The sequence below is a fragment of the Rhipicephalus sanguineus genome, chromosome 3, assembly GCF_013339695.2.
Source record: "Rhipicephalus sanguineus isolate Rsan-2018 chromosome 3, BIME_Rsan_1.4, whole genome shotgun sequence".
Taxonomy (NCBI): domain Eukaryota; kingdom Metazoa; phylum Arthropoda; class Arachnida; order Ixodida; family Ixodidae; genus Rhipicephalus; species Rhipicephalus sanguineus.
The window spans coordinates 196730728-196757254 of NC_051178.1; the positions used below are offsets into that span (position 1 = coordinate 196730728).

Consider the following 26527-nt stretch of genomic DNA (forward strand, 5'->3'; position numbering starts at 1 on the left):
CGTTACACTCAGGCACAGGTCGGCAAAATGTGTGGCGCTCCCTCAGAATCTTTGATGGAATATATTTTGCCCTTGGGGCTCACTCAGACTCAGACTCGCAAAAGTTTTCCTCAGCCGGACTCACTCGGACTCACTCAAATTTTTCTCAATCGGACTCATTCGGACTCACACTCACCTAAATATTGTTCACTCGGACTTGCTCAGACTCATACTCACGGCTCGATCTGAGTCTGAGTGAGTCTGAGTGAGTAGACTCATGAGTCCGTTAGCGTATAATTAGCTTTTTCGATCAGGATGTCAACGCACTTAAGGGGTTAAGCATTAAGATGCTGATGGAGGCACACAATAATTGCATTAAAAATGATAAGCGAGGGGCAACAGGTCATATCACTTCAATATGTGCATATGAGTGCAGTTTATTTACAAGCATTACAAGCACCATCAAGTCTTTAGCATGGTACTCCGCAACACAATGTCTATGCATCTGCATTTTGGTATGCAACAGCGTCACAGTAGAGGCAAGTATGGGAAAGCAGCACATCCATACGCTAACGACAACACAGACAAGTAAATGTTAGGCACAGGAATTTTCTGCTAAATACTGCTACATACGAGGCTTCGTGGAGCACCAAGCCACATTTCAACTTGGAAAGACTCGGGCCAAAAAATTAAAGCTAGTACTTGAGCACAATTGGGAAAAAGAACGGGTTACAAGTTAAGCACTAAGTTTGAAGAAACACTTTAACAATTGGGATGAAAGAGTGCAGAAGCAAGTAGCAGCACTGAAGTGCCTTTCGAGAAGCAAAGGAATGCAGTCTTGCGTGTCTAGTGCGATAGAAATGTGGAGCGCACACACAATATATTTTTGTATGAGTGTTTGGCTAGCATGTACAAAAGCTAGAACTCTCTGAGCCCTGCTAAATATATATTTTTTTTCTGCACACAAGCTAGAAAAAAGCTTGCACTGGGCCCCATCTTGAGCAAAGTACAGGGCCCACAAAAAGCTGGCCCTCTTAGTACACGAAATGCAAAGTGGAAACACCAACTTCATTTTTTTTTACAGAAGCTGAACACAGAAAAAAAGCCAACGTTAGTTGTAGAAGTCCACTGCGTTACTCAATAATGTGGCAGCCTCTTTTTTTTTCCTGGGAAAAGCGGGTTTAATACTTCTAGCACGAAACACTCGCTAATGAAGCGACAATCTGGCTAGCACAAGGCTTATCACAGCGATCATTACATAGTAGTGGATTGCTAAAGGGAAGGAATAACAAAGCCTAATCACAAAAATGCCCCATAGAGGGAACTAGGGAAAGCTGAAACCAACAATAGGGCAAAGGTCAGGCTCAGGTACATTGGCACTTTGGTAATTTTTCTACCTCTACAAATTGCAGCAAATTCCACTGGCCGTTCTAAAGCTGCTTCTTTGAACCCTTGCGCACACACTCGAGCCTCACGCTCCACAAATAAAAACCTGACAGATTAAAAACATATAGCCATGTGTCGCATAACTGCAAAAGTTGAGAGGCAACACCTTCAGGAAGTGTGGCATGTTCTATACGGCCATAAACAAGATACGGCAAGAAAAAATTACCCTCAGCAGGGTGCATTAATCAAATGCAGCCCCACTAGAGAATGAAAATTCGTTTTTGAATCAACCAGTGTGAAGCGAAATTTTTGACAAAGACCATAACACGTGCTCTGGATCAACCAGTGGAATTCACCTTTGCTTTTGGCCATCATCATTTTTTTTTTACTTGAGAAAAATTCCCAAGTTACCAAGTTGTGGAAGCTACACCAAGATGCATACGATTCCAGAAGCACACTTATAAACTCTGCATTATTTCACAATCTCATGAACTGCCTTGCAAAGACTAATTGTGTGCTACATACTTAAAATACTGAAGCAAGGTTCTCCCAACATGGCTTATTTCGGAGACTAGTGGTTCAAGTGACTGCATCAAAGAATTTAAAAAAAAACTTTACGAAGAGGCAAATGGGACGAGAGGCGCAGGAAATGTGAAGCGCTAACAAAAATGGGTCACTCGCTAAAGCCAAGAGAAGGTCCCGGATGAGCCACGCTGTTTTTCTGCAGGTTTGGTAGGCTAGGGCCACAGATCACCAGGATCGTGAATTGTGCCTCAATATTCTGAAAGTTTCTTGGCAGTATTTCAGGTCTCACAGATGTTACTGGACCATGGCTACCTTGCATTGTCCATATAGTGCTGCCGATGCTTGGACAGCATGTCGGTGACTGTGATTACTTTCTTCAGTATGGGCTGTATGAAAGAAAACGGAACAAAAGCCAAATTTAAAGTTTTTGCCAACTACTGCTCTTTCCTTGTAAAGTAGCAGATGAAAGAATGCGAGCCTTAGAAGTCATGAGCATCAAACCAATCTGCCTTTTTCACGGTGCCACAGTGCATGCACCCTTCCCCAAGCGCAAAAGTCGTGAAACGTTATGGTATGGTCCCCGCATGCTGCTCGATCTCAGAGACCTTTGTTCTAGCGATCCAGGATCACCATGCAAAACTCCACCACCCTACCAAAACGTTTCCAGTGGAAAACAGCACTACAGGAACATGAAAAAGGTGGATTAGGAAAAAAAAAGGAGCTCGAATTGCTCGAAAGATTTAAGGTGGAAGCAATAAAGAAGACAAAATTAAACAAAATAACAAATTTCAATAATGAAAATTTCTCAATGTGTCTCCTGTGAAGTGCCTATAACACTTACTAACATAACTAAATGGCTCATAGAGTGCATATGTTCTAAAAAGCATCTGGTAAGCACTCGCTTACAATATTTAGCAAGTCCCCTGATACGTCTCTTAGCACAATTGGAGAAGTACGAGTGCATGCCACATGCCGTCCAAGGGGCATGCAGAGAATTTTCATAGCACTTTGTTTGTATTTCCGGTAAAAACTGTGCAGCAGAACTTACGTTCACCATTTGAACATGAACCTCATACAGGCTTTAATGAAGTGCAGGAACTCAGAACTACTAAAATTCAAAACACTTGCACACAGTTTACAACGTGGCATGCATGCCGACTGAAAAATCCGAGTGACATCACTTATTTTACAGTCGTTCTGGTCAGAAGCTAAGACGGTACCTTTTCGTTGCTCTGTGCAAGCAAGTCATCTTTGTGCATGACACATATGTGATGCAGTGTTGCCAAGTCACGGGCAGGGTCGCCAACAAATGTGTCATCGGGCTCAGGTTTTTCGGGAACATTCTGGAAGCATGTTGCGTAAGCTTACAAAGATGGAACCTGCCACATGACCCTCTCAACATGCCACGCATCCTAGAAAGACTTACATTTAGGGCATTTTCCATTAAACAGTTCAAGAGTGCAAATAGAGATGATATTTTCAAAGCAAGAGGATTCCTCCAGGAATGTTTGATTAATCTTCTCAAGAAGTGCTTAAAAAGTGACCAACAACTGTGGTATTAGAAGAGCTCAACATTTTCTAATGATGATCGACAAGGAACAAATGAAGTGCTGTGCAGTTTCTTCAGAACTCATAACCTTACTGCGGGAAGCCTGCCTTGACACTGTTGGAGCACTGTTGGAAGTCTCTTCCAGCAGTTTTCTCCACATCTGTGTGTCTGTTAGCCAATTTTGCAGCACACATCTACCTAATCAGAGACATCTCAATATACAGCATGCTTTTGAAGGCCATTATAAGAGCTTTTCACAGTCGTCACATCTCTTCATGCGAGAATTGTGGATACGCTGTCCAAAGCAGCTATCTAGGCTACTTACAGCAATCTCATCCAGGAAGCGTATCATCCGATTTTTGTTCTTGAGAATGAAAGGGTTCACAACCTCCATCCAGGGCTCCTGTTCAAATAAGATCATGAGCAAACGATAAGAGAAACCCTGTCTAGGTGCTGCAGAGCATGGCAGCCTCACCTTGGCCCCAAACTCAACAAGGTTGGCCAGGTTCTGGAGACATTTTGCCACCAGTATGAGACTACGTGATGAGGTCTCCGACGGTGTGTCTACAAAACAACAAAATTCGCAGGGTCAGTAATAACCGTGAGTGGGAAGTCACTCTGCCCTTGCCCTTCCCACAACTCCTGCAGCATTTCCAGGCTTTTGAAGTCACTGAACTAGCAGGTATGTCCATGTTACTGCTATAAGAACCACAAGATTATCTCATCCACGTGGAATGAGACTAGGATGTGCAGCCTTGCAGCATCTCATTCTTTTCTTTGACACACAATGTTAACTGAAAAAACAGAGCATGCAGACTGTGAGAACCTGTTTCACTGCTTTGACATTTTGACCGCACAAAAAAGACGAGAACAGAGGGAGGTACGATGACACGGGCGGTCAAACAGTAAGCACCAACTAGGCCAAACGCAAGTTCTCCTATTTCACTGCAGATGCACCAAGAATTGCAACATACTGTAAATTACCAAGCAAGCGCCCCCTTTTAACAACACGAAATTACTGGCATGGTGGAGAGGGGGCACTTTCCTGGAACGGCTCCAAAATTCAAGATGGCAGCGGCAAAGCGTTCGCACGAGAGAAAAAAAAAACAAAAAAAAAAACAGAGTACACATGGACTTCCTCAGAAGTCTTCCGGCTCTCGTTCATGGCACAGCGCAATACAATGATTCAAAAACACGAGAAAGACAAAGGCAATGCAATCAGACGGCGGAAAGCATGGCATAGAAGCACCTCCGATGATGAGCCCACGCCAACGCAAAAGCTCTGGCAAAAGGCACATTTCTCGGAGGCCTTACTTTTGCTAACTAGTGTGTCCCAGACACCATCATCTAATTGCAAATATAGATCTTTAAGGCCACGCTTTTGCTCACGGGAACATGAAAATCGTCATGGGTGTAGTGTGCCCTGTTCCAAGTGTGATCACTATGCGGGAAAGAAAAACAATAAAAAGTTTTGACAACAAAGTTCAGGCACAGGCACTTTGAGGTCAGGCCTGGACGTGCTGCATGATCAGTGTGTGAAGCGCAAGGGGGAGGGGGGCAGCTTTCCCAGAATGGCACAAAAATTTGAAATTAGCATTGAAATTGGAAGGGGCGCTTGCTTGGAATTTTACAGCACGTTTAGTACGCAGCGCAAAGTCCACACTGCGTAAGAACTGTTAAATTAATAAGCTTCAGGTAAATAAAATTCTCAATTTTTTCATCCCTCTAGAATGCTTCCGTGCCATGCATTAACCTTATCAATGAATACTAAGGAGTTGTATCAGTCAATTAGTAAACACACTTATTTTTTCGCCAAGCCAGAAACAAGAAAAGAAATTAAAGACTGATGGCGACACCTTCTTGAAGTTACCACACCCACTTGTCGTGACTTGTATGTTTTTGGTGGCCAGTGATAAGACCTTGTTAGTATTTTCTTTGTAAAGGTTAACCACGGGTAAGGTTGGTAAATATATGGCCTGAAATAGCCAAAAACTAAATGTAACAACTCTCACAAACTCAAATGTCCCGCAATATCCCAAATACAAGATAAAGGTGAAATCAGAGACATCATGCTGACACACTGGCACTGCGTTTTAGGGTGTAACATTAAAAAAGAAAGCATACATCATTTGCCCATCTAATTGTAAGCCTATTACCACAAAATCAACAAAAAACTTGACTGAAAGAATAGTTTACTAGTTAAAACTGATTTGGTCTTTCTCCTAGTCTCCCTTTACAAGAACACATTTCTTGGTAGGTTGGTCTTAATTCATCATTTTTTACTGTTGCTGTGTTTTCTTTTTGCGATTTTTCATGTCTTTATTTTTCTTTTTTTTTTCTTTTCTTGTCCCCAAACCCATATTAGCATAGCCAAATTGCACTACCTCCTAGCTAGGCTCATGTTTTTTGTGAATTATCACTTATCAGTGCTTGCGCTGTTCCTTTTGCTACTCAATATTACATTTTCTGTTTGTTCATTAGTGCTTGGACTCAAGTGATTTGGTAGGTTAATTAATTAATTAATAAAGCTTCATTAGCAGCAATTAGAGACTGCACATGTCTGTCATATGTACTTTTTGCTTCATTTTACACGCATATTAAATCTAAAAAAAAGTACTCACCGCTTATGAGGTTGAACTGTCTCGGGTTCAGTATTGCAGGGCACAGAAGCCGCAGGAAAATAAACCCACTGCAATGCAAGAAATGTGTTTACTGCTTTAAAACTTTGGTGAGCCTTTCCTCAATTATAGTGATATGGGTGTTAGAAAAATAGAGACTCCATGAGTTTTTATCACAGACCTCAACTGCAACTCTAGTCTTTCAAGGGAACCCTTGTACAGTAGGTAGGTAACTCATGTAGGCCTATGTATACGACTCCCACATAATTTGTTCAGAAAAGATGGATGTTTGAATAGTGCTATCTCCAAATCGGATACAATATGAACACATTTTCAAAAATCTCCAAATCTGGAATAAACTGTAAAATATTTTGTTCCTTCTAAACAATGCAAAGTGTGAACATGACCATTGTACGAAGCCCCTGAAAAAAAAAAGGTACCTTATATACATAAACCATTTTGTGTGAACACATAATCCAATCACAACTGACTATTTGGACAACTGAGAAGCTTCTTTCTTTCATCGTTCTCCTTCCTTTTTTAAGCAATGCCCGAAACAAATAAATATTTGACACTTTCTAACAGTGAACTTTGAACTCAGTAGCCGTCACTGTTTGATCTGTGCTATGTATATTGAAATTTCTAACAGTAAAAGCAAACCTCCAACAAGTAAATTCTAGTAGTTAATAAGTGCTAGGAGGACATACAGTGGCAGGAAGCCTATCTGATGAAATCTACGGTGGGCAAATCTTACCTGACTACTCTGGTCTTGACCATAGGGTCATGTGGCCACTTGGAGGCCACCTTCTTCTGAAGGCAATGGCAGATGTACCTCAGTGTGCTGGAATAAAGACAAAAGACAATGCTTATAAAAGGCAGCTGGGAGAATTCCAGGTACGGCCCACTGAACATATGGTATCACTGTTAAACACAATGGAATTCTAAATCTGCTTGTGATGGTTTGTTGCCTCCCGTATGCCATGTGTGTTTTTTTACACAATGTTCAATTCCAAAGCTAGACCTGTAGGCCCCTAATTACATAAGTCATAGCCAAAGCAAGTATCCAATTCCAAAACTGCCCCAATGACTGGGCTGATTTAGAACCTATGCTGATTTACAATTATCTCAAAATAATTAATACAAACTTAGAGTGAGTGTCATTTCATCCAATCAATGCGAGCTGTGCCGAAAGCCTAACTGTGAGGTGATTCAGTTGAAGAGTGCAATGAAGTAAAATGATCAATTCGGAACAAAGCTATACAGACATCCTATTTCATTAATCTTCCTTTTCATCTTTGAAACGTTACAAACATGGGAGAGAAGTCACGTGTGGCATGTTTCTCCTCCCTGCATCCCCGGCAGCCTTTACCCACAAACACGAACTAGGGTCTTACATACAGTCTACCACATCATAACTGAAAATTATGCGACTGAATGTCACAGGTGCTCACCGGCAGCAATATTCCACCGATGAAAAAATTGACTCAACAATCGAATCCAGCACTGACAGCAAATGCTCAGCATTGGCACAGGCTTCTGAGGGACTGTCCAGTTTGCTAGGATTCAACTGGAAGTAAGGAAACACAGACAAAAGCTATATCATGGTATGCATGACACAGTCCGCCGAGCATCAACATTTATTTACCTACATATGATCAGCTGCACATAAATGTACTCCCTGAGTCAATGACAAGCTTGAGTTTATTCAATCAAATCGATATTGTCTTACACTGTAGCTTGAGCAGAGCAAAATGAGCAATTAGTACAACAGAATAAAATAACAGCTAATTAAAGAAATCTCTTACTTCCTATTAATAAAAGCTTTTATTTCAAATACTTGAGTAACTGGTTTGTTCAGTCATTAATGCCAGCTTAGCCAAGACACCAATATCTTGTTTCACGAAAACTACATATTTGTTGTGTAGGGCAGGAGCGCGGCGTTGGGTCGCGCGACACAACAATATTGTTACATATGTATTGGTCCCTGTGGATGCGTCTTACTGCAATTTACACCCATGTTGGTTGTTTGGGATATACACGAATAAATAATACCGTATTTACTCGAATGTAACACTACCACGATTGTAACGCGAGGGGTGACTTTCCAGTGCCGAAAAAAAAAAAAAAGAACACGAATGTAACGCGAGTAAAGCGGGGGGGAAAAATGTACCTTTATTTGCTGCACATGGTAGTGGCAAAGACATCCCAGTTTCTAAATATAAAGTGAGTTTTGTTCATTCGTCGCTTTCATCGCCATCATTGCCGGTGGTCGAGCCCTCTTTGTCACTTTCTTCCTCCCAGATGAGGTCATCCTCCGTGCCATCCATATAGTTCGATATACAGCACTTTTTAAACGTGCGAACTATCATGTCGTGCGGCAGGCCGTACCAAGCGGCGGACACCCACTCGGCAATCTTCGCGGCGCTAGGTCGCTTTATCCTACCCGTAGGTGTCAAAGCCCAATCTTCTCGCATCCATTCTCCGTACAGCTGCCGCATTCCATCCTTAAATGGTTTGTTCAGGCAGACGTCTAATGGCTGCAGCACGGACGTCATACCTCCGGGAATAACAGCGAGCTGCGTCTGAGTTTCCCGCATCAGCTTCTTCACTTCGGGCGTCAGGTGACCGCGAAATGAGTCGAGAACTAGGATGGAGGCGGGGTGGAGGAGCGCACCTGGCCGTCGGCACCACACAGTCTTGACCCAGTCAAGCATAAACGGAGTGTCCATCCAACCTTTTTTTTGGCAGCGGACAATCACATCCCTGGGGAACAGCTCCTTCGGGATGGTTTTGTGCCGGAAAATAATGTATGGCGGCAACTTGCGCCCATCCGCCAAGCAGGCTAGCATCATGGTTAGCAGCGTCTTCTCGTTGCCTGTTGTCCTTATGCGAACTCGGGGGGCACCTGTTTCGCTGACAGTCCTTGACATAGGCATGTCCAAGAAAACGGGAGTCTGGTCCGCGTTGCCAATGTGCCCCAACGGCATTTGCGACGAGCGGCGCAGGTCGAGCACATAGCGCTGAAACTCCACTAGCTTCGCTTCGCAATCTGCTGGTAGCTTCTGCCTTATCGACGTTGTTCGCCGGAGGGAAAATCCATTTCTTCGCATGAACTTTTGTGCCCATCCACATGAAACCTTAAAGTTCTCCCGCGGGATCCCCATCTCTCGAGATACGTCTCGGGCTTTCCACTGAATCAGCTCAACGTTGACCCCCAATAGGCGATTTCGCTGCTCAATCACAAACTCCGCCACTTTTTTTTCGATTTCTGTGTGACGGCAACAACGAGGTCCACGGAAGCCTTTTCGGCCGGGCTCACTCTTGAAGAGCGCTCCACGCTGCCTCCACCCACGGATAGTAGATTCCGCCACATCTAGCCGTCGAGCCGCGGCTGAGTTCCCGATTTCCTCAGCCATCAGTATAGACCTCGTGAGCTGGTATGGTGGCGCTACTGCTCTCGCCCTTTATCGGGCTAGCGGCGCACTGTTAGGATTGTCGCCTACGGGCCCGCCTGCATGTTTCAAGGTGGCGGCTACGGTTGCGGCGGCCGCTGTTCTCCAAGAACTGCCACCGTAGTTCTTCTTTTTTTCTGTCTGCGTGTGTAAATACGCTGTGCTAACTTATGTTTATTTATGTTTTTCTTCCTGTCTGAAAAACCTCTCAAACTACAGCCGAAAAACCAGCATGCAGCGAATCTTGTTATCGTAAGCATTCAACAAAACTTCGTCCCCTTTTGGCCTCAAGCCATTCGAGAAAGAGAGACCCCTCTCAGTCCTTCTGTTCGCTGAAAACCGAACTGCGAGCCCTACCAACAAAAAAGAAAAAAAAAGAAAAAAAAGGAAAAGCCGACGAAACAGAGCTGCTTGCGCCGGAAACAAGTTCTTTTCCATCCCTTGGACACCACGCGGGGAACAGTAGACCACCCCCAACCCCCCTCCCACACACACACACAAACACGCTCACAACGCACGCACACACATTTTACAGACAGTGAGACTGCAAGCGCCCATCAGTTCGTCATTGGTTGTCGTCTGCTAGGAAAGCGCATCGCCAGCCATGGCCGCCAGCCCGCGCGTGAACGTGAGGACAAGAAGCGACCATCGTGTGTTGTTCTGCGGTTTCCGTAGGATTGAAATTGCAATAACGTGTGTTTCAAAACGAGTTCTTGGTCGCTTGGTACGAAGTTGCACGCGAGTGGTCAGTGTGTGGTCTGAAAGAAGAATTGATGTGCGCGATGGAATCTTCCGACATTATTGGGAAATGCAAAGTGCAGTCGAAAACCGTGGACTACGACGTATGAGTGGAGGTGAGCATTTGATTTTTCAGTGCTCTACGTGTGCTGAGCCGTACCGAACTGTTTTCGTTCCCAACGAAGAGGACGCGGCAAATTTGTGTCTGATTCCGCACCGGCTACTTCTGTTCGCCGCTCTGGCTGGCAAGAAATCACACGTGAGAGCAGAAGACGCAGACAGGCACATTGCCCCTCTAGGTGGCCGTTGTCAGCCTGCTATCTTCCTATTTCTTTGTGACCTTGTAAGCTTGTGTATACATTTAAAATAAATAATAAAAGGCGATAAAAAACGCACGAGAGTGGGGACACTTATGGACGGAATTCGAGGCGTTGCTTACGCAGCCCCACACAGCTGCGCTAGAGTTGTCTTTCATTTTCGTCCGACTTCTGAGGTAACCCGCAGAATTTTAAAGCTAGTTGCTTCCGAACGGTGTTCCTACAGCTGTTGTGCCAGCCATGCACGCAGAAGTACGGAAAATTACCGGAATTCTGCGACGTTTTTACGTCCTTTCGGCGAGGAGCCATGCGTTTCTACCGTGACTGCGGGCACAGGAGCAACAAACAACAGTCCCAAGTTTTCCGCCGCGGCCGTCCGGTGGCGCTGCCTGTTCGGTTCAAAGCTGCAGCGCACTAGGCCTATTGCACTTCTCTTAAAGCGGGCATCGTACTGAACTCGTCGCGCTGCCATTTGCTCGAGCCGAATCGCGGAAGCACAAAGGAAACGAACCGACCGCAAAACACGTCGCGAACAATAGGATTGGATTGGATTGGATTCGATGTTGCCAGCGTGCATATGTTGCCAGCACAAGATTGAAAGATCGCTAGGTTTGTCGTAGCCATTTTAAGGAACCAGTGGGGCGGCACCGTCAAGGCACGATTTGAGGTGCTTCGATTATAACGCGGACCCCCAAATCACTTCAGAGAGATTTTGAAAAAAAACTCGCGTTACATTCGAGTAAATACGGTAAAATCTTAGTAAAATGCTTCTTACTGCATAACAAATACACACTTAGAACAAAGGTATTTTGATACTAGATGCGACATTGCTAAAAAAATGCTTGACATTACTGTCCATGCCAGACTGTGCTGTTCTTTCAGCGTGCAAACGGGCAGGCTTACCTCACAAGATTGCCGTCCATCCATTACACGAATAATGGAGTCATAAACGGTGTGCTTCAGAAACTCGTGGCCAGTCGAGCGCATGTATTGGTCCATCAGCGTCGTCGTCAATGATGTTGTGCGAAACAACGTTGATGTCTCCTCTGCATGATAAAAAGTGGTGGCTTTTTACTAAGGCACAAACCAAGCACATTCAGATAAATAGGCTCAATGTAGCACTGATAAAAACCCCTTTTGCCACAGTGACACACAAATCTTTTTGCAGAGGCACTTAAATTTGTGTGTGCTAGCTCTTTAAACACATGAACTGCTTGAAAAACCCACTGAATTTCAGAATGATTGTTAAATGTAGTATGGCAGCAAGATTGCTCATATTGCTCGCATAAAAAAGTAATCGTGGTATTTAAGGAACTGAAATGAAAGTACTGTTCACGCATTATGGCAAATGTGAAGAACTCACGAAAAGTCATCATCATCATCATCATCCCGACTGCGCCGACTGCAGGGCAAGGGCCTCTCCCATGTTCCGCCAATCAACTCAGTTCTGTGCCTGCTGCTGCCATGTTATACCCGCAAACTTCTTAATCTCATCTGCCCACCTAACTTTCTGCCTCCCCCTCGCACGTTTGCCTTCTCTTGGAATACAGTCAGTTACTCGCAATGGCCAGTGGTTATCTTACCTACGTGCTACATGCCCTGCCCATGTCCATTTCTTCTTCTTGATCTCGACTTAGATGTACTAACACACCTGTATGTTCCCTGACCCACTCTGCTCTCTTCTTGTCCCTTAAGGTTACAGCTATCATTTTCCTTTGCACAAAAAATCATGCCAACTCGAAGACAAAGCATAAAGTAATAGAGTGAGAAGATCAAAAGCAGCCAGTGTTTATCACCTCACTTCTTCCTGGTCCTTTTTTTTTATCATATCATTGCCAGCTCACATAAACTGTGCGCACAGGCAAACACAAACACATCTCACTCGATTGGCACAAACACTAGCAAGTACAACACTGGTGTGATGTGCATCGCATTGCTTCTTTGAAATAATGCAAGCGGCAACATTAGGTATGCGAAGATCCGAGGATTTCAGCGAAGAGAGCAAATGCGAAGTGGCCATCCAAGTCGGTTCACTCGATTTTTGGAACCACGACAGATTACTTGCAAGATAGGCTGCGCATGCCGCCTTTTACAACTTTGCACTGCACAAAGCAACAGCGTGTCCACATGCAACCTCTCCCCTCTGCTGCACTCGCTTCAACACCCCTCCCCCAAAAACCACAAACGAATGCATGGTGACTGCTCTCCTTCAATTCCATAACATGCCGCATGACGGGCATGATGGGATCTTATCGGGCTTGGACTTGTACAGACCGCCACCCCAATGATGATGGCAAATTTTCGCTTGGATATCGCTATTGCAATAAGAGAGAAGCGGGGAAAAGAAACAGGGGAGTACCCTCGAGGTCGATCTCCCGGTTGTTCATGTCCCTGAGCAGGAGCGCCTCCTTTCTCTCGTAGCGGAACACCCGGAGCACGGCACTGGCCAGGGGAGTGCGATCCTTGTGGCATAAGTCTGCCAGAACGCTCACCAGGTGGAGCTCCTCATCTACCACCAACTGCCACACCACACAAGGCAAAGCACAGAGTCAATCGAGAGAATCGGGGCTTTCTGCTTGCCACATATAACATTTAGGATAACTGCCAATTAGGTATGTTGGTATAGGTTCATGATGAAAAAAAAGAGCAACTTGAACAGAGACAAAGAAAGAACACAAGAAAAAGCGCTTACTGGCAAACTGAAAACTTTTATTTGGGAAAGAACATTCTCATATATGCATGACATTAATGTACGTCATCACAAGCCATCATTATTATCCAAAAACAGTATGAATCAACGAATGACAGCAAGAATGACAGCAGTTGCTAGTAAGTGCTTTGTCCTCTGTTCTTTTTTAGCCTCTGTTCAACTTGCATTTTCTTTTCATTATGAACATACAGTAGAACCCCGTTGTTACGTTCCTCACTGCTGCGTTTTCCCGGCTGTTATGTCGTTTTCCGCCAGTCCCGGCATAGCTCCCATAGGATACAATGTATTGGGAACCCCGCTGTTACGTCGTAACTGTCGGAGCGTTCCGTATGATACGTTGCGAAGTGCGCTCGTAGCCGACCGAGTGACTACCGAAGAGAGCGGCCATGGTGCATTTTCACGCAGCTTGGCCTCGTTTGACCGTAATATTAGCCGCATGAGAGGTGCAAGCAACAGGATCTTTCAATTGATGCAAACAAAAGCCTGGCCTTCGAGATTCGTATTGCAAAGATGGTGTCTATGACGTAATTGCTCGCGAAAGCAAGGCCTTCGAGATTGGCATTTACTATTGACAAAAGCATAGCCTTTGAGATTTGTATTGCACAAACATGGCGTCTATGACGTAATTGCTCGCGAAAGCAAGGCCTTCGAGATTGGCATTCACTTCTGCCCATAGAGTTTCATACAATACCCTAGAGAGGAAACTGGCGCTGCGATCGTTCAACCACCATGGGAATGATGGGAAGTACAGGCTTCGGATTGGATAGCCTTAGCTGGCGAACTGTCTACGGATCTTTTTCTACAGTTTCAGTTTCGTTCTTCGCGAGGCGTGGGTAGTGGGGTGCGTTTCAAAGCATTCAAGCAGCGCCTTTGTTGTTCAAAGAGGCTGAAGACCGCTAGATCTCTTGGTTTGCTGCGACGCTGCAGCTTTACAGGTTGTATTTGACAGTTTTAGCAAAGCGTCGTGCACTCACCGCTGCGCACAGATGTAGCGTACCATGTCAGTGCAGCAAACTGCATCGAGTTCACGTTTGTTTGATAAGCGCGTCTTACCAAAACTCGTTCAAATCAGCAGCAAAACGACGGCGAAGCTAAGTAGACGCACCGTCGCGCTCCTCTGACTCGACTTCACAACAAAACGAGAGATGCGTTGGAGGCAGACCACTTGAACAGACGCACCTGGCATCGCAGCAGACGATACGTTAAGTGTTTCTCACTCAATACAGTACTGTTATTTCCATAAATAGATAATGCGTACTTTCGAGGGAAAAACAAGCGTGTTTCTTTTCAAGTGTTGTACAAAAATAATTCATTATTTAGTGATGCCAAATCTGGAACACAGTTGCAGAGTAATGCATACCCTGGTGGTTGAATTTGTTCAGGTTTCAGTTCCATCTCACCGTCACGCAAACTTTTTGCAACAAGTTTTACATAGAAAAGAATTAAGCAAGGTATATATGGAATTAACTTCATATCACTTTGTTTTACACTCGGCAAACAAGCGTTGCGAATCTCAAGAACCTAATCCATCCGAAGCAAATCCGAAGCCTGTACTTCCCATCATTCCCATGGTGGTTGAAGCGCGTCTCAAGGAGCCCGCGTAGACACTAGCGCCAGATTCCCCTCTAGGTATTATTGTAAGAAACTCTATGCTTCTGCCATCGCGTTGGCGTAGACTCATCATCATCGTTATTTGTCGGAGGACGGGAGGAGTTCGAGCTGGTTGGAGCTCGCATGGTCATGCGCGCGGTTCGCGGTCGGACTCGCCGCGCTGGTCGTGATTGCGTGTACTTAGTTCTTTCATGCCTACAGCTGTTGGTGTTAAAAAAATCACATACGTTGATTACATCTCTGTGGATGAGGCCGTCCCCAGCTCCGCATTTCTATCCATCGACTAGATCGCGGCTGAGCGCGCCAATTTTCGTGCTGCTCGTAAGCATTGAAATAAAATTCTCTACCACTAAATATTTTGTTGCTTTTCCTGTTTTTCGGCTCTTACATTTCCCGTATCTTACGTTTATTTCCTACGGTCCCTTCAAAAACGTATCAGCGGGGTTCTACTGTATAACATTGCCATGGATGCAACATAATCAGGTTGAATGCTCAGTCCATTGTACATTTTTACACTCTGCTCAATACTCAGCAGACAACACTGTGGTACACCAAGCAGTGAAGTCATAAAAGTCTCACTATACATGCCCTGCAATGCCATTGTCATTTATCTGTGACACTTCCTACAGAATAACAACTACATGAATTTAGAACACAAAGTTAAGTTATGTACAGTGCTCATGGATTAAAACGTGACATCAAATCTTTTATTATAACAACTGGTATGTGCAATTGCTTGACATAACTGTGTCATGTCACTACGAATCTGGCCACTAAAGGTAACGTTGGCCATGATGTAAGTGCTCGAGTCGAAATTACGCTTATATGACATCAGCTGAAGATGGTGGAAATAAAAGTATGAGCATTACTTAGCAATGAGTTTTTGTGCTCCAATCCATAAGCAGTCTGCATATTACTCGCATACCTTTGTACCTATCTTTCAGTCACAATTAGGGCACAGTGGCTGCTGGTTGCAGAAACATGTCACTCAAAAAGAGAGAGAGAAAAGAGAAAGAAAACAAAGCTATGTACAAGGACACTGGCTTTCCATCTCTGACATACCTCCTTGAAGGCTGTGTACTCGGCCAGCGGCATGATGACCTCATGCACGTAGCGGATTCGCACACGCAGGGACCCCCAGTCCTCACGAATGGGAGGTGTCAGGCCACCCAAAGAAAACCACTCTTCCGTTTCTTCACAATTAACCAAGCTGTCCAACTCGACTGTAACTTCCGCTGAAAAGGAAGCACAAGATCGGATCTGTTAATACAAGTGGGTGGAAAAACACTCTGCCAGTGTTTTCCCGCTCCGACAAACAGAGCGAAAAAACATTGGTAAAGACAATGTAGACATGCAAAAATACAGCAGCCTCCGATCGCTTACCCATTTCCATGTCTTTTGACCTTTTCCCTTTAGTGTAAAGAGTAATGGTGAAAGATGTGACGTCTGACGGAAGATCCCTAGTGAAACAAGAGTACAAGCTTAATAAGTGGTCAACGCAGGTCGATGACACTGTAGCTATCGTTGACAAAGTTTCAGGCTAGTTTTTTAAAAGTATTATTGCCCTGAATTGCCAAACAACACATTGTAAGGAATTAAATTATGCGCTTAAGCACGAAGGTCCATTTCAGGCCTGTAGAAGAGAATCATAAAATACAGTGTTCATGAGACGGTGTTCATTCATTGTCTTAAGGTTGGTCAGTTGTCAACTTCACAACCCAAAGTGAATTTTTGCTGACTGTCTTTGCCCATGTTTTTGCATATCAGGTATGGACATCTTTCCATGGCCACACCCTCGAGTCCAAAACTTGTGCACGTGTGCCAGCTATGTGGAATCAAAGGTTTGCAAACAGAAAACGAGCAAGCAGAAATTTCCAAGACCAAGACACTCTATGTCTTACATAACTACCATGTAGCAAAAGATAAAAATTTCAGCAATTACGTTACCATATTTCTATTAGGGCACCTTTAATACCCATAGCCATGACAAAAATCAAACTGTCATGTGTACGATGCTGCAAATACCCTATGCAGTTCCACAAGAACCACACTCAACTGCAGAGTAAGGGGGGGAGAAAAAGTAAGGCAAACAATGCTCACTCGAGCAGAAAGTCCTCTTCCCAGATTGGATCAGGTGGGCACTTGACCTGAGTGCGGCACACCTTCACCTATTGCCGACAAGGAATTCACCAGAGAATGTCAAAGCCAAAACAGTAACAAAGCGTCATAAGCCAATAAGACTGTACAAGAAACACAGGCGGATCTTCATCGAGGAGTGACAGCAGGTAAAATGCAGTGTTCAGAAAATAGGAAGGAAAGGCTATCGATGATTTAGTCTGGTGAAATGCCAGTGTTAACATGAAGCAGTACATGAAGTGCACATAAACGTGATGAAACCCACGCATGCCACAAAAGAACCAGACTAGGATGCAAAAAAAAATGAATAAGCCTCACACTGTGCCAATGACAGCAGTGGGACATGCAAAGCAGATGAGGACGGGTGACAAAGCAGATGAAATGTGCAAGAAAAGGATAAAATAACAGTTCAGGTCATGTGACCAAAGTGATCCAAGAATCTCTGAGAAACAAAGAATGGTACAAACTAATTTGCACGAAGACATGCTATAGTAAAAGATAGAAAGAAAGGTGGTTTGTATTCTGAACAGTTCCTAGCCAAGCATCAAGAAAGCAGGAAATGAGGAGGGATTGTGTACAGCTGGGGCGCACACATGCAATTTCAGGTTGTGCACCGTACTCAACCTTGCTGAAGGTGTCATGCAGAACTTTTAAAAAGCAGCCGAGAGTTTAGACGATGCAAACAATAGCAAGCGCACCTTTGCCACGCAAAAAACAGCAAAGAGGATGCACTACCATGGACATACTAACACAAAACAACAAGCATAAATCAATGCTGTCAGTATATTGAGATCATTTAGCTAATGTAAGCTTTTTCAAAAACTGGAGACACCCAAAGGATTGGAAGACGAACAACACGTTTGAAAGTTGGCTAAGACAGACAAAGCTTAGAAACACTATGAATATGCATAGATTAACACGAAGTGCAGTAGGCAGTCCACAACATAGTACTACAGAGTAATAAACCCCTGAACCCTGGATGCATTGCCATCAAGCTACAGGCATTAGAAGCAATGATCATATTAGTTTGTAATAAGCTGTCCCATCCACTTTCACACTTACCTCTTACATAATATAGAAAGCCATCAGAAACATTCTATTATTTTTCAGTGCTAGACAGCTAATCTATGCACACTGCCATAACCACCAGATCCAACCAAAGCTACACGTGAACATTGGCAAAATGCTTCAAGTTAGTACAACACGATAATGACACGTGCTAGTCGGTGGCGTCACCAAAAAAATAAAGATGACAGGATTGTGCTTGAAATCATGGCCTTTCCGCTTATGCCGCACAACATTATTTTGCCAAGTTGACATGGTCAGTCTAGCCTAACTCACTTTACATATGGTAGAAGTTCAGGGAAGGATGGAAGCTTGAAGTGATGAAAAGTCCTTGGAACACGGGGTATCGCTGGAGCCAACATTTCAATGAGTGGACTTATCTTCAAGGCATTTTGACAAGTGGTCTTGTCTCCTTCAAGGCCTTTAAGAAGACAACTTCTTGTCGAAACGTTGGCCCCAATGACATCCCGTGTTCCAAGAATTTTTCATAACTTTACACATTGCAATACATGGAATGGCCTCTTACCACGAGAGACATAGAAGAAAAGACAGAGTGGGAGGAAGAGCTCACCTGGTTGAGGGAAATAATGCAGAAGGGGTGTGGGGCAAGGCGCACAGGCAACCTGTGAGCCTCGAGCAAGGTGAGGCTGAGCGAACGCACTTGGGAGACGGATGGCGAGGGGCCTCGACCGACCGACCCCTTGGCCAGCTGCGGCACGCACAGGGGACCCACCGCACTCATCCACTCCTGAAACAACAATGTCGCACTGCTGCCAACTCTAGCCTGGTACCTTTAGAGCTACTTCAAGGAAGTTAAAACGAGCTACGAGGCAAGATACCACCCTTCACTATGGGAGTGGAACTACAATGGCAGCCCCCAGCCCCAACTAAAGTTTTAAGCTCAGCTGCCACTGACAACTAACGTCTATACTCTGCATGCTTCCTTGGGCCCATGAATGGTGAATCTTGTAAGAATGGATTAAAATACTGTGGGGATGTTATCGCCCCTGTAAAGTCGTTTTCGCCTCATGGCATCCGAGCATCGAAGTTAGCATAGTTAGCTTAGTTGCCACTGAGAGAAAGTCGGCGCTGTGCTCCCGAGGTTGTAAAAGTTGCTAATAGATGTCAAGGCGCTCGTTGTTACACAACGGCATGTACTGTGTGCGTTTGTTCCAAAAGCAGCTCTTTCGAGACCCCACAATACACAGACACACATTACAAAGAAAAGAAAAAAAATCGACAGGCTGGCTGGGAAAACAGCGCTAACAATGGGACACAAGAAGAAAGGGCAAACAGCGACACAGCTGTTGGTTCATTATTCTTGTGTCCAGTTGTTTGCTGTGTTTTCCAAGACATTCAAGAACCAACCAGCACGAATGTGCATGCTTGTGCAATGAACAGGCATTCCTTTTCGTTATTTTATGGTGTGTATGTACTTTCACGCATTCTTGCAACCTGCACCCTTGACACAATAAACACGTTTATGAAACAGTACGAAAGAGTGATTAAGTGGCATGAGTTCCACAAAGCTTTTATTAAGGGGTTTCTACATTAATTCAGCCTGTTGATAGTCTAACAGATCTCTGATTGAGTGCTGAAGAGATTCTGTTGGATGACATAAGGTTGTTGCACAAATCAATAGAAAGTGAAGGCTCTCAGTACTCCATTCTGATAAGCCTAGTGTGATGGGCTTCTACTGCATCTTTATGTATGTTACCAAAGTAGGACGAAACAAGAATAAAGAAGATAGTGCAACAACTGAATATGAAATTGACTACAATACTGTGTGGGAGACAACATGTCCACTGAGCCCCAGTCTACAGGCTTGTCCTTGCCGGCCACACCTGGCAGTAGCCAGATATGCCTAGCCATGGAGCTTACCGCCACACAGGTAATTCTCCTTTCTGCCACTAAGATCAGTGAACTGCTGCCAAGATCAGTGAACCTTGATACAAAATTAGGATGCCTTGTAGACCCCAGTGCAACCATGAGACTATGCTATGACAATGCATACAGGGATAACTGGGAAAGGAACACTGTTATATTTTTGCTATTTTTCAAAATGTAAACTTACCCGAACCACATCGGAGGAACTGGCACAGAGATAATACACAGTGCTGATACAAGGAAGAGCCCTTTCCACAATCTGAAAGCAGTTGGGCCTGGGGAAAAAGGAGAAAACTGAGGTTCAACACAATTTCTTTTTTAATATGCCAATGGCATAGGTTGATGGTTCCTGGCAAATAAAATCATATAACAGACAATTTAAATTCATAATTCATTTGGCTGAATGTATCGCAGAACCTGAGCCAAGTTTATACCAACTGTAGTAGGCATACCAGAACTTTTGACATAGTAATGGCTCTCTTTCGAAAATAGCCATTTCAAAAAGCTACACAAATGTGTAAAGCAGAAAAGTAAAAACAGAAGAGCCTCAATGCACAGATTTTGTCTTTAGTGCTAACATGCCATGTACTGCAACACTAACTAGCGAGGGTGCATACTCTCATGGTACCAGGGATCATTATCGAGTGCTGCACAGCACATTATCAGCACTACTATAACATCAAGTTATACAGTAGACTCTCGTTAATTCAAACTTGAGGGGACCTCAGGATTTTATTTGAATTATCAGAAGTTTTGAATTATCACAAGTTCTCATAAATATGACTCAGGGCAACACACCAACTAACACTGCGATGTTTGTTGTTTCTCAGTGCCGCAGCAACATCATAGACAGCTCTGCATGATTGCCAGTAAAATTTTTAGACATCAGCGATAATAGTGGTACTCGTAATTATACAAGGCGCGCACGGGTGTGTAATTAAGGAATGAAATGTGTTGCCTCCCAGGACAGTTGCTAGCCCCTTCGTATTCTTGGGACGCTTTCTCGCATGGCATACTGCAGAGAAAGTGACCTTACGCGACAAATCAAGGCCAGACCGTACAGTCTTTTTTTTCCTCGATCAGCAACGATTATTGGTGCACAAGGTTCGGCTAGTTTGACCATTTTGTAGGCAGGCAATCAGCTTTATTTGCGCCTGTTAGTAACAGAAAAACGTGAATGTTCAGCTAGGAGTAACAAAGGTAGCAGATATTTCCAGACATGGACAAGCAAAAAGTTTGAATTAACCGAATTTGTACAGTGAGGCAGTTTGAATTAAGCAGCTTTAAAATACATTGAAAACATAGTGGGCCAACCAAAAATTTAAGATTTGTTTGAATTAACCGAAAGTTTGAATTATCAAGAGTCTACTGTATTTATGTTACCACACAGCAATGCCTGCACTTTTGCATTCCGAAAGAAAAGTGTATTTGAATTATTCAGGAACGTGTATCACTAGAGAAGAGAGAGAGCAGCATCGGATGCCTACAAGGATACATCAAACTACCGAGGGAAAAAAGAAAAAGAAAAAAAAACTCAAGAAAATGCATGCATTTGGCACACAACATGGACTCGGAAAAGCAAATTCATACCTTTCTAAAAGGCTGTCATGAACCATGTACAGGTAGGAATAACTGAGATCAATCAAACCTTTTGGCTTTGTCCGCTGAAAAGGAAAAAGTCTAAAGATTACTTCAATCATACAGATTGACTGGAGACAACACTGTGGCTCTTGCAAGTTATGGAAGAAGTCGACAGCCTTCAACAAACAACAATGCCCAGAGACTAACCACAATAACACCAAGTACAGTAAAAGCTCATTAATTCGAACTCGGTTAATTCGAACTTACAGTTAATTCGAACTGATGCCCTGGTCCCGGCACAGCCCTGTGTATTTCTATGGGGGAAAACTCCCGATAATTCGAACGCGTCAGTATCCACAACAGTTAATTCGAACTGGGAGCCCCTGGTTTTCAATGCTTCTGACAGGAGTAGACCGAAAGTTGTCATAATGTGTTGCAAAGCCAAACCAAACCAAATTTACTAGAGATGCAAAACAACGAAACAGCAGCATTTCTCAGCAGCTGAGAATTCGGACGCTGAGCTGGAGCTCTCAGGCAAGCTGCAAGCGATGCGACATAAGAGACGCAAGCAAATTCAAATTACTGATTACTTTTAAGCTTGATTGCGTTAACTCTGCCATGTAAATAAATGTGCTTCGGAGCATAAATAGCGTCATATATTTCACATTAAGGCTCACTTCTCACATGAATGCATGTCGGGGCTTGTTTCTGGCATATCACTGACCGATCAATTAATACTGTTTGCTGTTAGAGCTCCATGAACTTAATTTACGAAATCACGTGCCACAGACGGCCTAATTCGCGATAACGAGTCCAGAGGTGGCTTCTTTTGGTTCTGTCCGCACAGTGTGGTGCACCGTCCGTTAGCGGGTGGACGCTAGCGCCCGCCCGCTAATTCAAACTTCGCTTATTTCGAACTCCTTTGCAGTCCCTTTCGAGTTCGAATTAACGAGCTTTTACTGTACACTGCACCAGAAATGTTGCATAGACAATGAATTACGAAACCCAACACAAAAAAATACAACTATAATTCTTTCAAAAGCGTCTAATACAACAGTCAACGTTTAGGTCAACATATGGTTTGTAATGGCAAAAACTTGGAGGTCACTTGAGCTTCACCTTCAAGAGTAGAATGCGACAGCGTAATCGGACCCTGTTCAAACCGCCTTCTCAATCACAAGCCTGGCTTCGCTTCTCGGTGAACACGTAAATCACGCCGCAAGGAAAGGAACGCCTGTGCACCTGTAAATCGGCCCTTTCAAGCTATCCTAGGCAGTTGTGGAGTGCCCACTATGACATACTTCTTTCTTTTGCGAGTTTGTGAGGTACCCACCACAGCTCCATAAGGCAACACGCGCACCTGCACACCGATGGTGTTGCTGATAATGATAATGAGTCTTTAAGCCAACCACTTCTCGTGCAATTCACATGTTTTGACGCCTGGTGTGATTCTATGCCTCTGCCGCGCAACATTACATGTGTTAATGACACTCAGCACACTACATAACATTCATATAGTTTTTTTTTCCTAAGGAATTTCGAGCACAGGTGTGGCTCTGTGGTAGAACACCTGCTTGCCACGCAGCAGTTCTGGGTCCAATTCCCACTCGAACCGAAGATTTTTTTATTATTTGTTCATTTGCACCTAACTCGAATTTTCGCTCACGGACAACACTGATTTTTCGCTCACAGCCAACGACGCCGACGCCGGAATTTCCACATAGCGAGCTCTTTAACGCCATGGCGTAAATAAAATAGCTGCTTTATTGACAGTACAGCTCTTGCCTTTATACTTGTTACCACTCACAAAATTTATTTTACACAGTACAGTTTGCCATCTGATCCCATCTTTTACAAAATACCATTAGGAACCAACTCACCCTAGGGTTGTCGAAAAAATACAAGTGCAGTTCTTTGGAATTGAGGACAAAGTACAGGTTTTTCCACTTTTTGTTGCCCACACCTGGGGAAGGAAGAAAGTAAATACATGCACGCTGGTTCAAGTAACACAATGTGCAATGTGTTATGCTGCTGTAACTACCTTCACGCACAGTGAACAGCCATTTATTGTCAGGTTATTTTAGCTCCACTGCAAGACGAAGGCCACTCCCAACGATGTCCAATTTATCCTACCTTGTGCGAGCTGATTCCATTTTATCCCTGCAAACTTTTTAACTTCGTCATTCCGTCTAACTCGCAGCTGTCCTCAACTGCATTTCCCATCCCTCTGCAACCATTGTGTTGCTCTTACTGACCACCGGTTGTCTGTCATATGCATGCAATGCCTAATTTCCTAATCACAACTGACTACCAGCTGCATACCACTGTCAAGAAGTGGCGAAGGTGATAAGTTCTAGCATGCCACCAACTACAATATTTATGAAAACCAACAGACGATGGAACCAAGGAAGGTATAGGGGATGTTATTTGTAGCCTTTTAACTGTATTGTAGTAATTCTGATACAAATGTGAAGAAATTAAGACCACTTGCCGCTGGCAGGGGCCAAACTTGCCGGCAGCAAGTTGTCTCTTCGTCCACTTTCATTTCTTCGCATTGATATCATAATTACCACAATACAGTTAAAAATCTACAAATAATGTCCCCTATACCTTCCTTGGCTTCATTGTCTGTTGGTTTTCATTAAGATTATGTCTAAGCAAGAAATACAAGCCCTTCAATTCCCTTCTTTCGTTCAAATGCGATATTGTGATTCTAACAGAATTCCCTTAAAACATGGAAATTAAAATGAATCTAATGGTCAAATTATCATGCTGAGGAAATTAAGACACAAGGCCATAAAGAAGCAAGATTCACTAACAATAAGGTATGGAACACAAAGCCCTGACAAGAGGGACTGATCCGCAACACGGAAAGGGCTAGGTCACGTTGCAAGTAGCAATGGTGCTCACTTTTCTTAGAGAGGTAGCCCTGCATTCGAACGCCCTTGCTGCGCTTTGCCATGCCAGTTTCTCGGCTCTCCCGCAGAGTGGCGTAAATGTCACGTGATCGATGCTGGAGCTCTTCAGCCCGGCTCGAGTGACAGGTCTCGTAAGGGGCCTGAAACGCAACATTACTTGTATGTCACAAGCTTAACGTGACACTTGTACGAATTTATGTGGTTACCTATCAATAAAAATGAATTTTACTAAACACAAAAGCAGGTGAGAACAAAACATGAACAGTGAACAAGAAATGAAAAGTTAATGCTTACGTGATGTACTTGTGGAAAGAAAACAATAAACAGACAAAACAAGTTGATTAAAACAATACACATAGTATTTCCAGCCAGAACCACGATACACCACTTTACACTCATAGCAAGCACCAGTAGTAGCTCATATCAACTTGTACATACAGTCGAACCCGCATAATATGGAACCCACACATAACAAATTATTGTGTATATCGAAGAGTTGTAAAATCCCATTTCCTATATTTCGATATATAAAGTATTTTCTATCTCGAATTACTTACATATAGAACTTTTCTGCGATCCCCTTCAGATTTTACATATCCGGGTTCAGCTGCACTGTGCGTGACTAGCATTTGCATCTGCATGCCCTTCTTCTAAACAGGCTTAATTATAAGCTTCAGCTCAATAACAAATTGGATGTCCTTATGACCAAAATATTCAGAAAAAAGGATGAAATGCTTTTTAGGGCGCTGTCTTCACAAATGTGTTATGTCTATGTCTAGTTTACATCAGAGTAGAGAAGCACAAGAGATACAAAATGAGTGCAACAGCAAGAAAAATTATGCACCTTCAGCACAGGGTCTCCAAGGACATGGCCTTCCACTATTTGTTCCACTTTATAACGGCTCACGACAGCCTCAAGGCTGAAACCAAAGGTAGAGAAAAATCTTCTTTCAAAAAAGTGTTGCTACATCCAGAATTATGAAGTAGCAACAAGGGAAACTATTAGCAGCCAGTGCACATGCTAAACACATTCACTAATCATAAGAGAGTAAATGGCAATGGCGACAACCTAAAATACACTTCGTACAATGCTACAGAGAAAGCAACAATATCCAATTCAAGATGTTTTACAACTGGCACCACTACTGTGTTTTTACAAATAACAAAACTTTCAAGGGTACCAATAACTTCAAAAGGGTGCGATCAAACAATAAGCGTAATGTAATTTTCTTTTTCGGGTTGGAGAACACATTGTTGATGCTATGTGTTTTCTTCTTCAATGTGGGACTGAGATTGAGCTCATTGGTTTCTGCATGACTATGCAACAAGCAGAAAAATATATAGTATGACAAAGTGGCACATCAAAAAGTGCCATGTCATGCTTTGTACTATGTGTCACCATTTTGCCTGTAGTTGTAACTAAGTCAGTAGACTGCTGGTTCAAGAGTCTACTTAGTCAACAATGTGACAGAATGTGAACTAGTTAGCAATTCTTAAATATAGGACCACGCAAACAGAATAGTAATAAGTTACCACCATATGCAAGCTGAGCAAGCCGTCCAATAAAGTTCAGGCCCTATAAACTATGGCACCTTTCATAGGCTTTTATCATGTACGTTACAGAAAAACGCTATAGTCAGTCGTGGATGTGCAAGTTGGCTGGAAATGTCAAAAATTGAAGCTTTAGGCTCAGATGCATGCAACAATAAGGAAGACGAAAACAAAGATGAGAAGCGTGGCCACGCTACCTGTGAAAGGTACGTCCACCCATGACGTAACGGTTTCCTCTCCGTTCTATTCGAAACCTCTGAATGGTGTTGTTAATGTGGAAGAACAGAGAGAAGTTCCCCGGTGAGTTGTCACTTGGTCGCACCAGAAAGCTTCCCGGACCCACTAGATGGAAGAAAAATGTCAGAGCTTGAGACTGTGTTCATCTATAAATGTTGCCACAGGTGTAATACTAATGCCCCCAAAATAACATCAAAGCACACGCTGTACTCATCATCACCCTAAATAAAGCCTCAACTTTAGCTTGTTCACAACATTGCTAATTTA

General features: G+C 43.6%; 1 protein-coding gene across 2 annotated transcripts in view; it reads right to left on the bottom strand.

Moving 5' to 3' along the window:
• Positions 1-400: 400 nt before the first annotated feature.
• LOC119388010 (ras GTPase-activating protein 1) overlaps positions 401-26527 on the bottom strand; it is a 30127-nt gene continuing 4000 nt past the window's right edge. Inside the window, exons 7-25 of one of the 2 annotated variants that reach the window (XM_037655615.2) lie at positions 26221-26365; positions 25317-25392; positions 24465-24612; positions 23435-23517; positions 21564-21637; positions 20161-20248; positions 18658-18834; positions 16986-17053; positions 16269-16345; positions 15948-16120; positions 12924-13083; positions 11468-11610; positions 7509-7624; positions 6812-6898; positions 6061-6128; positions 3915-4003; positions 3765-3842; positions 3111-3233; positions 401-2276 (exon numbers count right to left, since the gene is read on the bottom strand). In XM_037655615.2, the coding sequence (XP_037511543.1) occupies positions 2199-2276; positions 3111-3233; positions 3765-3842; positions 3915-4003; positions 6061-6128; positions 6812-6898; positions 7509-7624; positions 11468-11610; positions 12924-13083; positions 15948-16120; positions 16269-16345; positions 16986-17053; positions 18658-18834; positions 20161-20248; positions 21564-21637; positions 23435-23517; positions 24465-24612; positions 25317-25392; positions 26221-26365 (2051 nt within the window). In that variant the 3' untranslated portion in view covers positions 401-2198. Of the gene's footprint in view, positions 2277-3110; positions 3234-3764; positions 4004-6060; positions 6129-6811; positions 6899-7508; positions 7625-11467; positions 11611-12923; positions 13084-15947; positions 16121-16268; positions 16346-16985; positions 17054-18657; positions 18835-20160; positions 20249-21563; positions 21638-23434; positions 23518-24464; positions 24613-25316; positions 25393-26220; positions 26366-26527 lie in introns of both variants that reach the window. The other variant, XM_037655614.2, reaches the window with a different exon arrangement.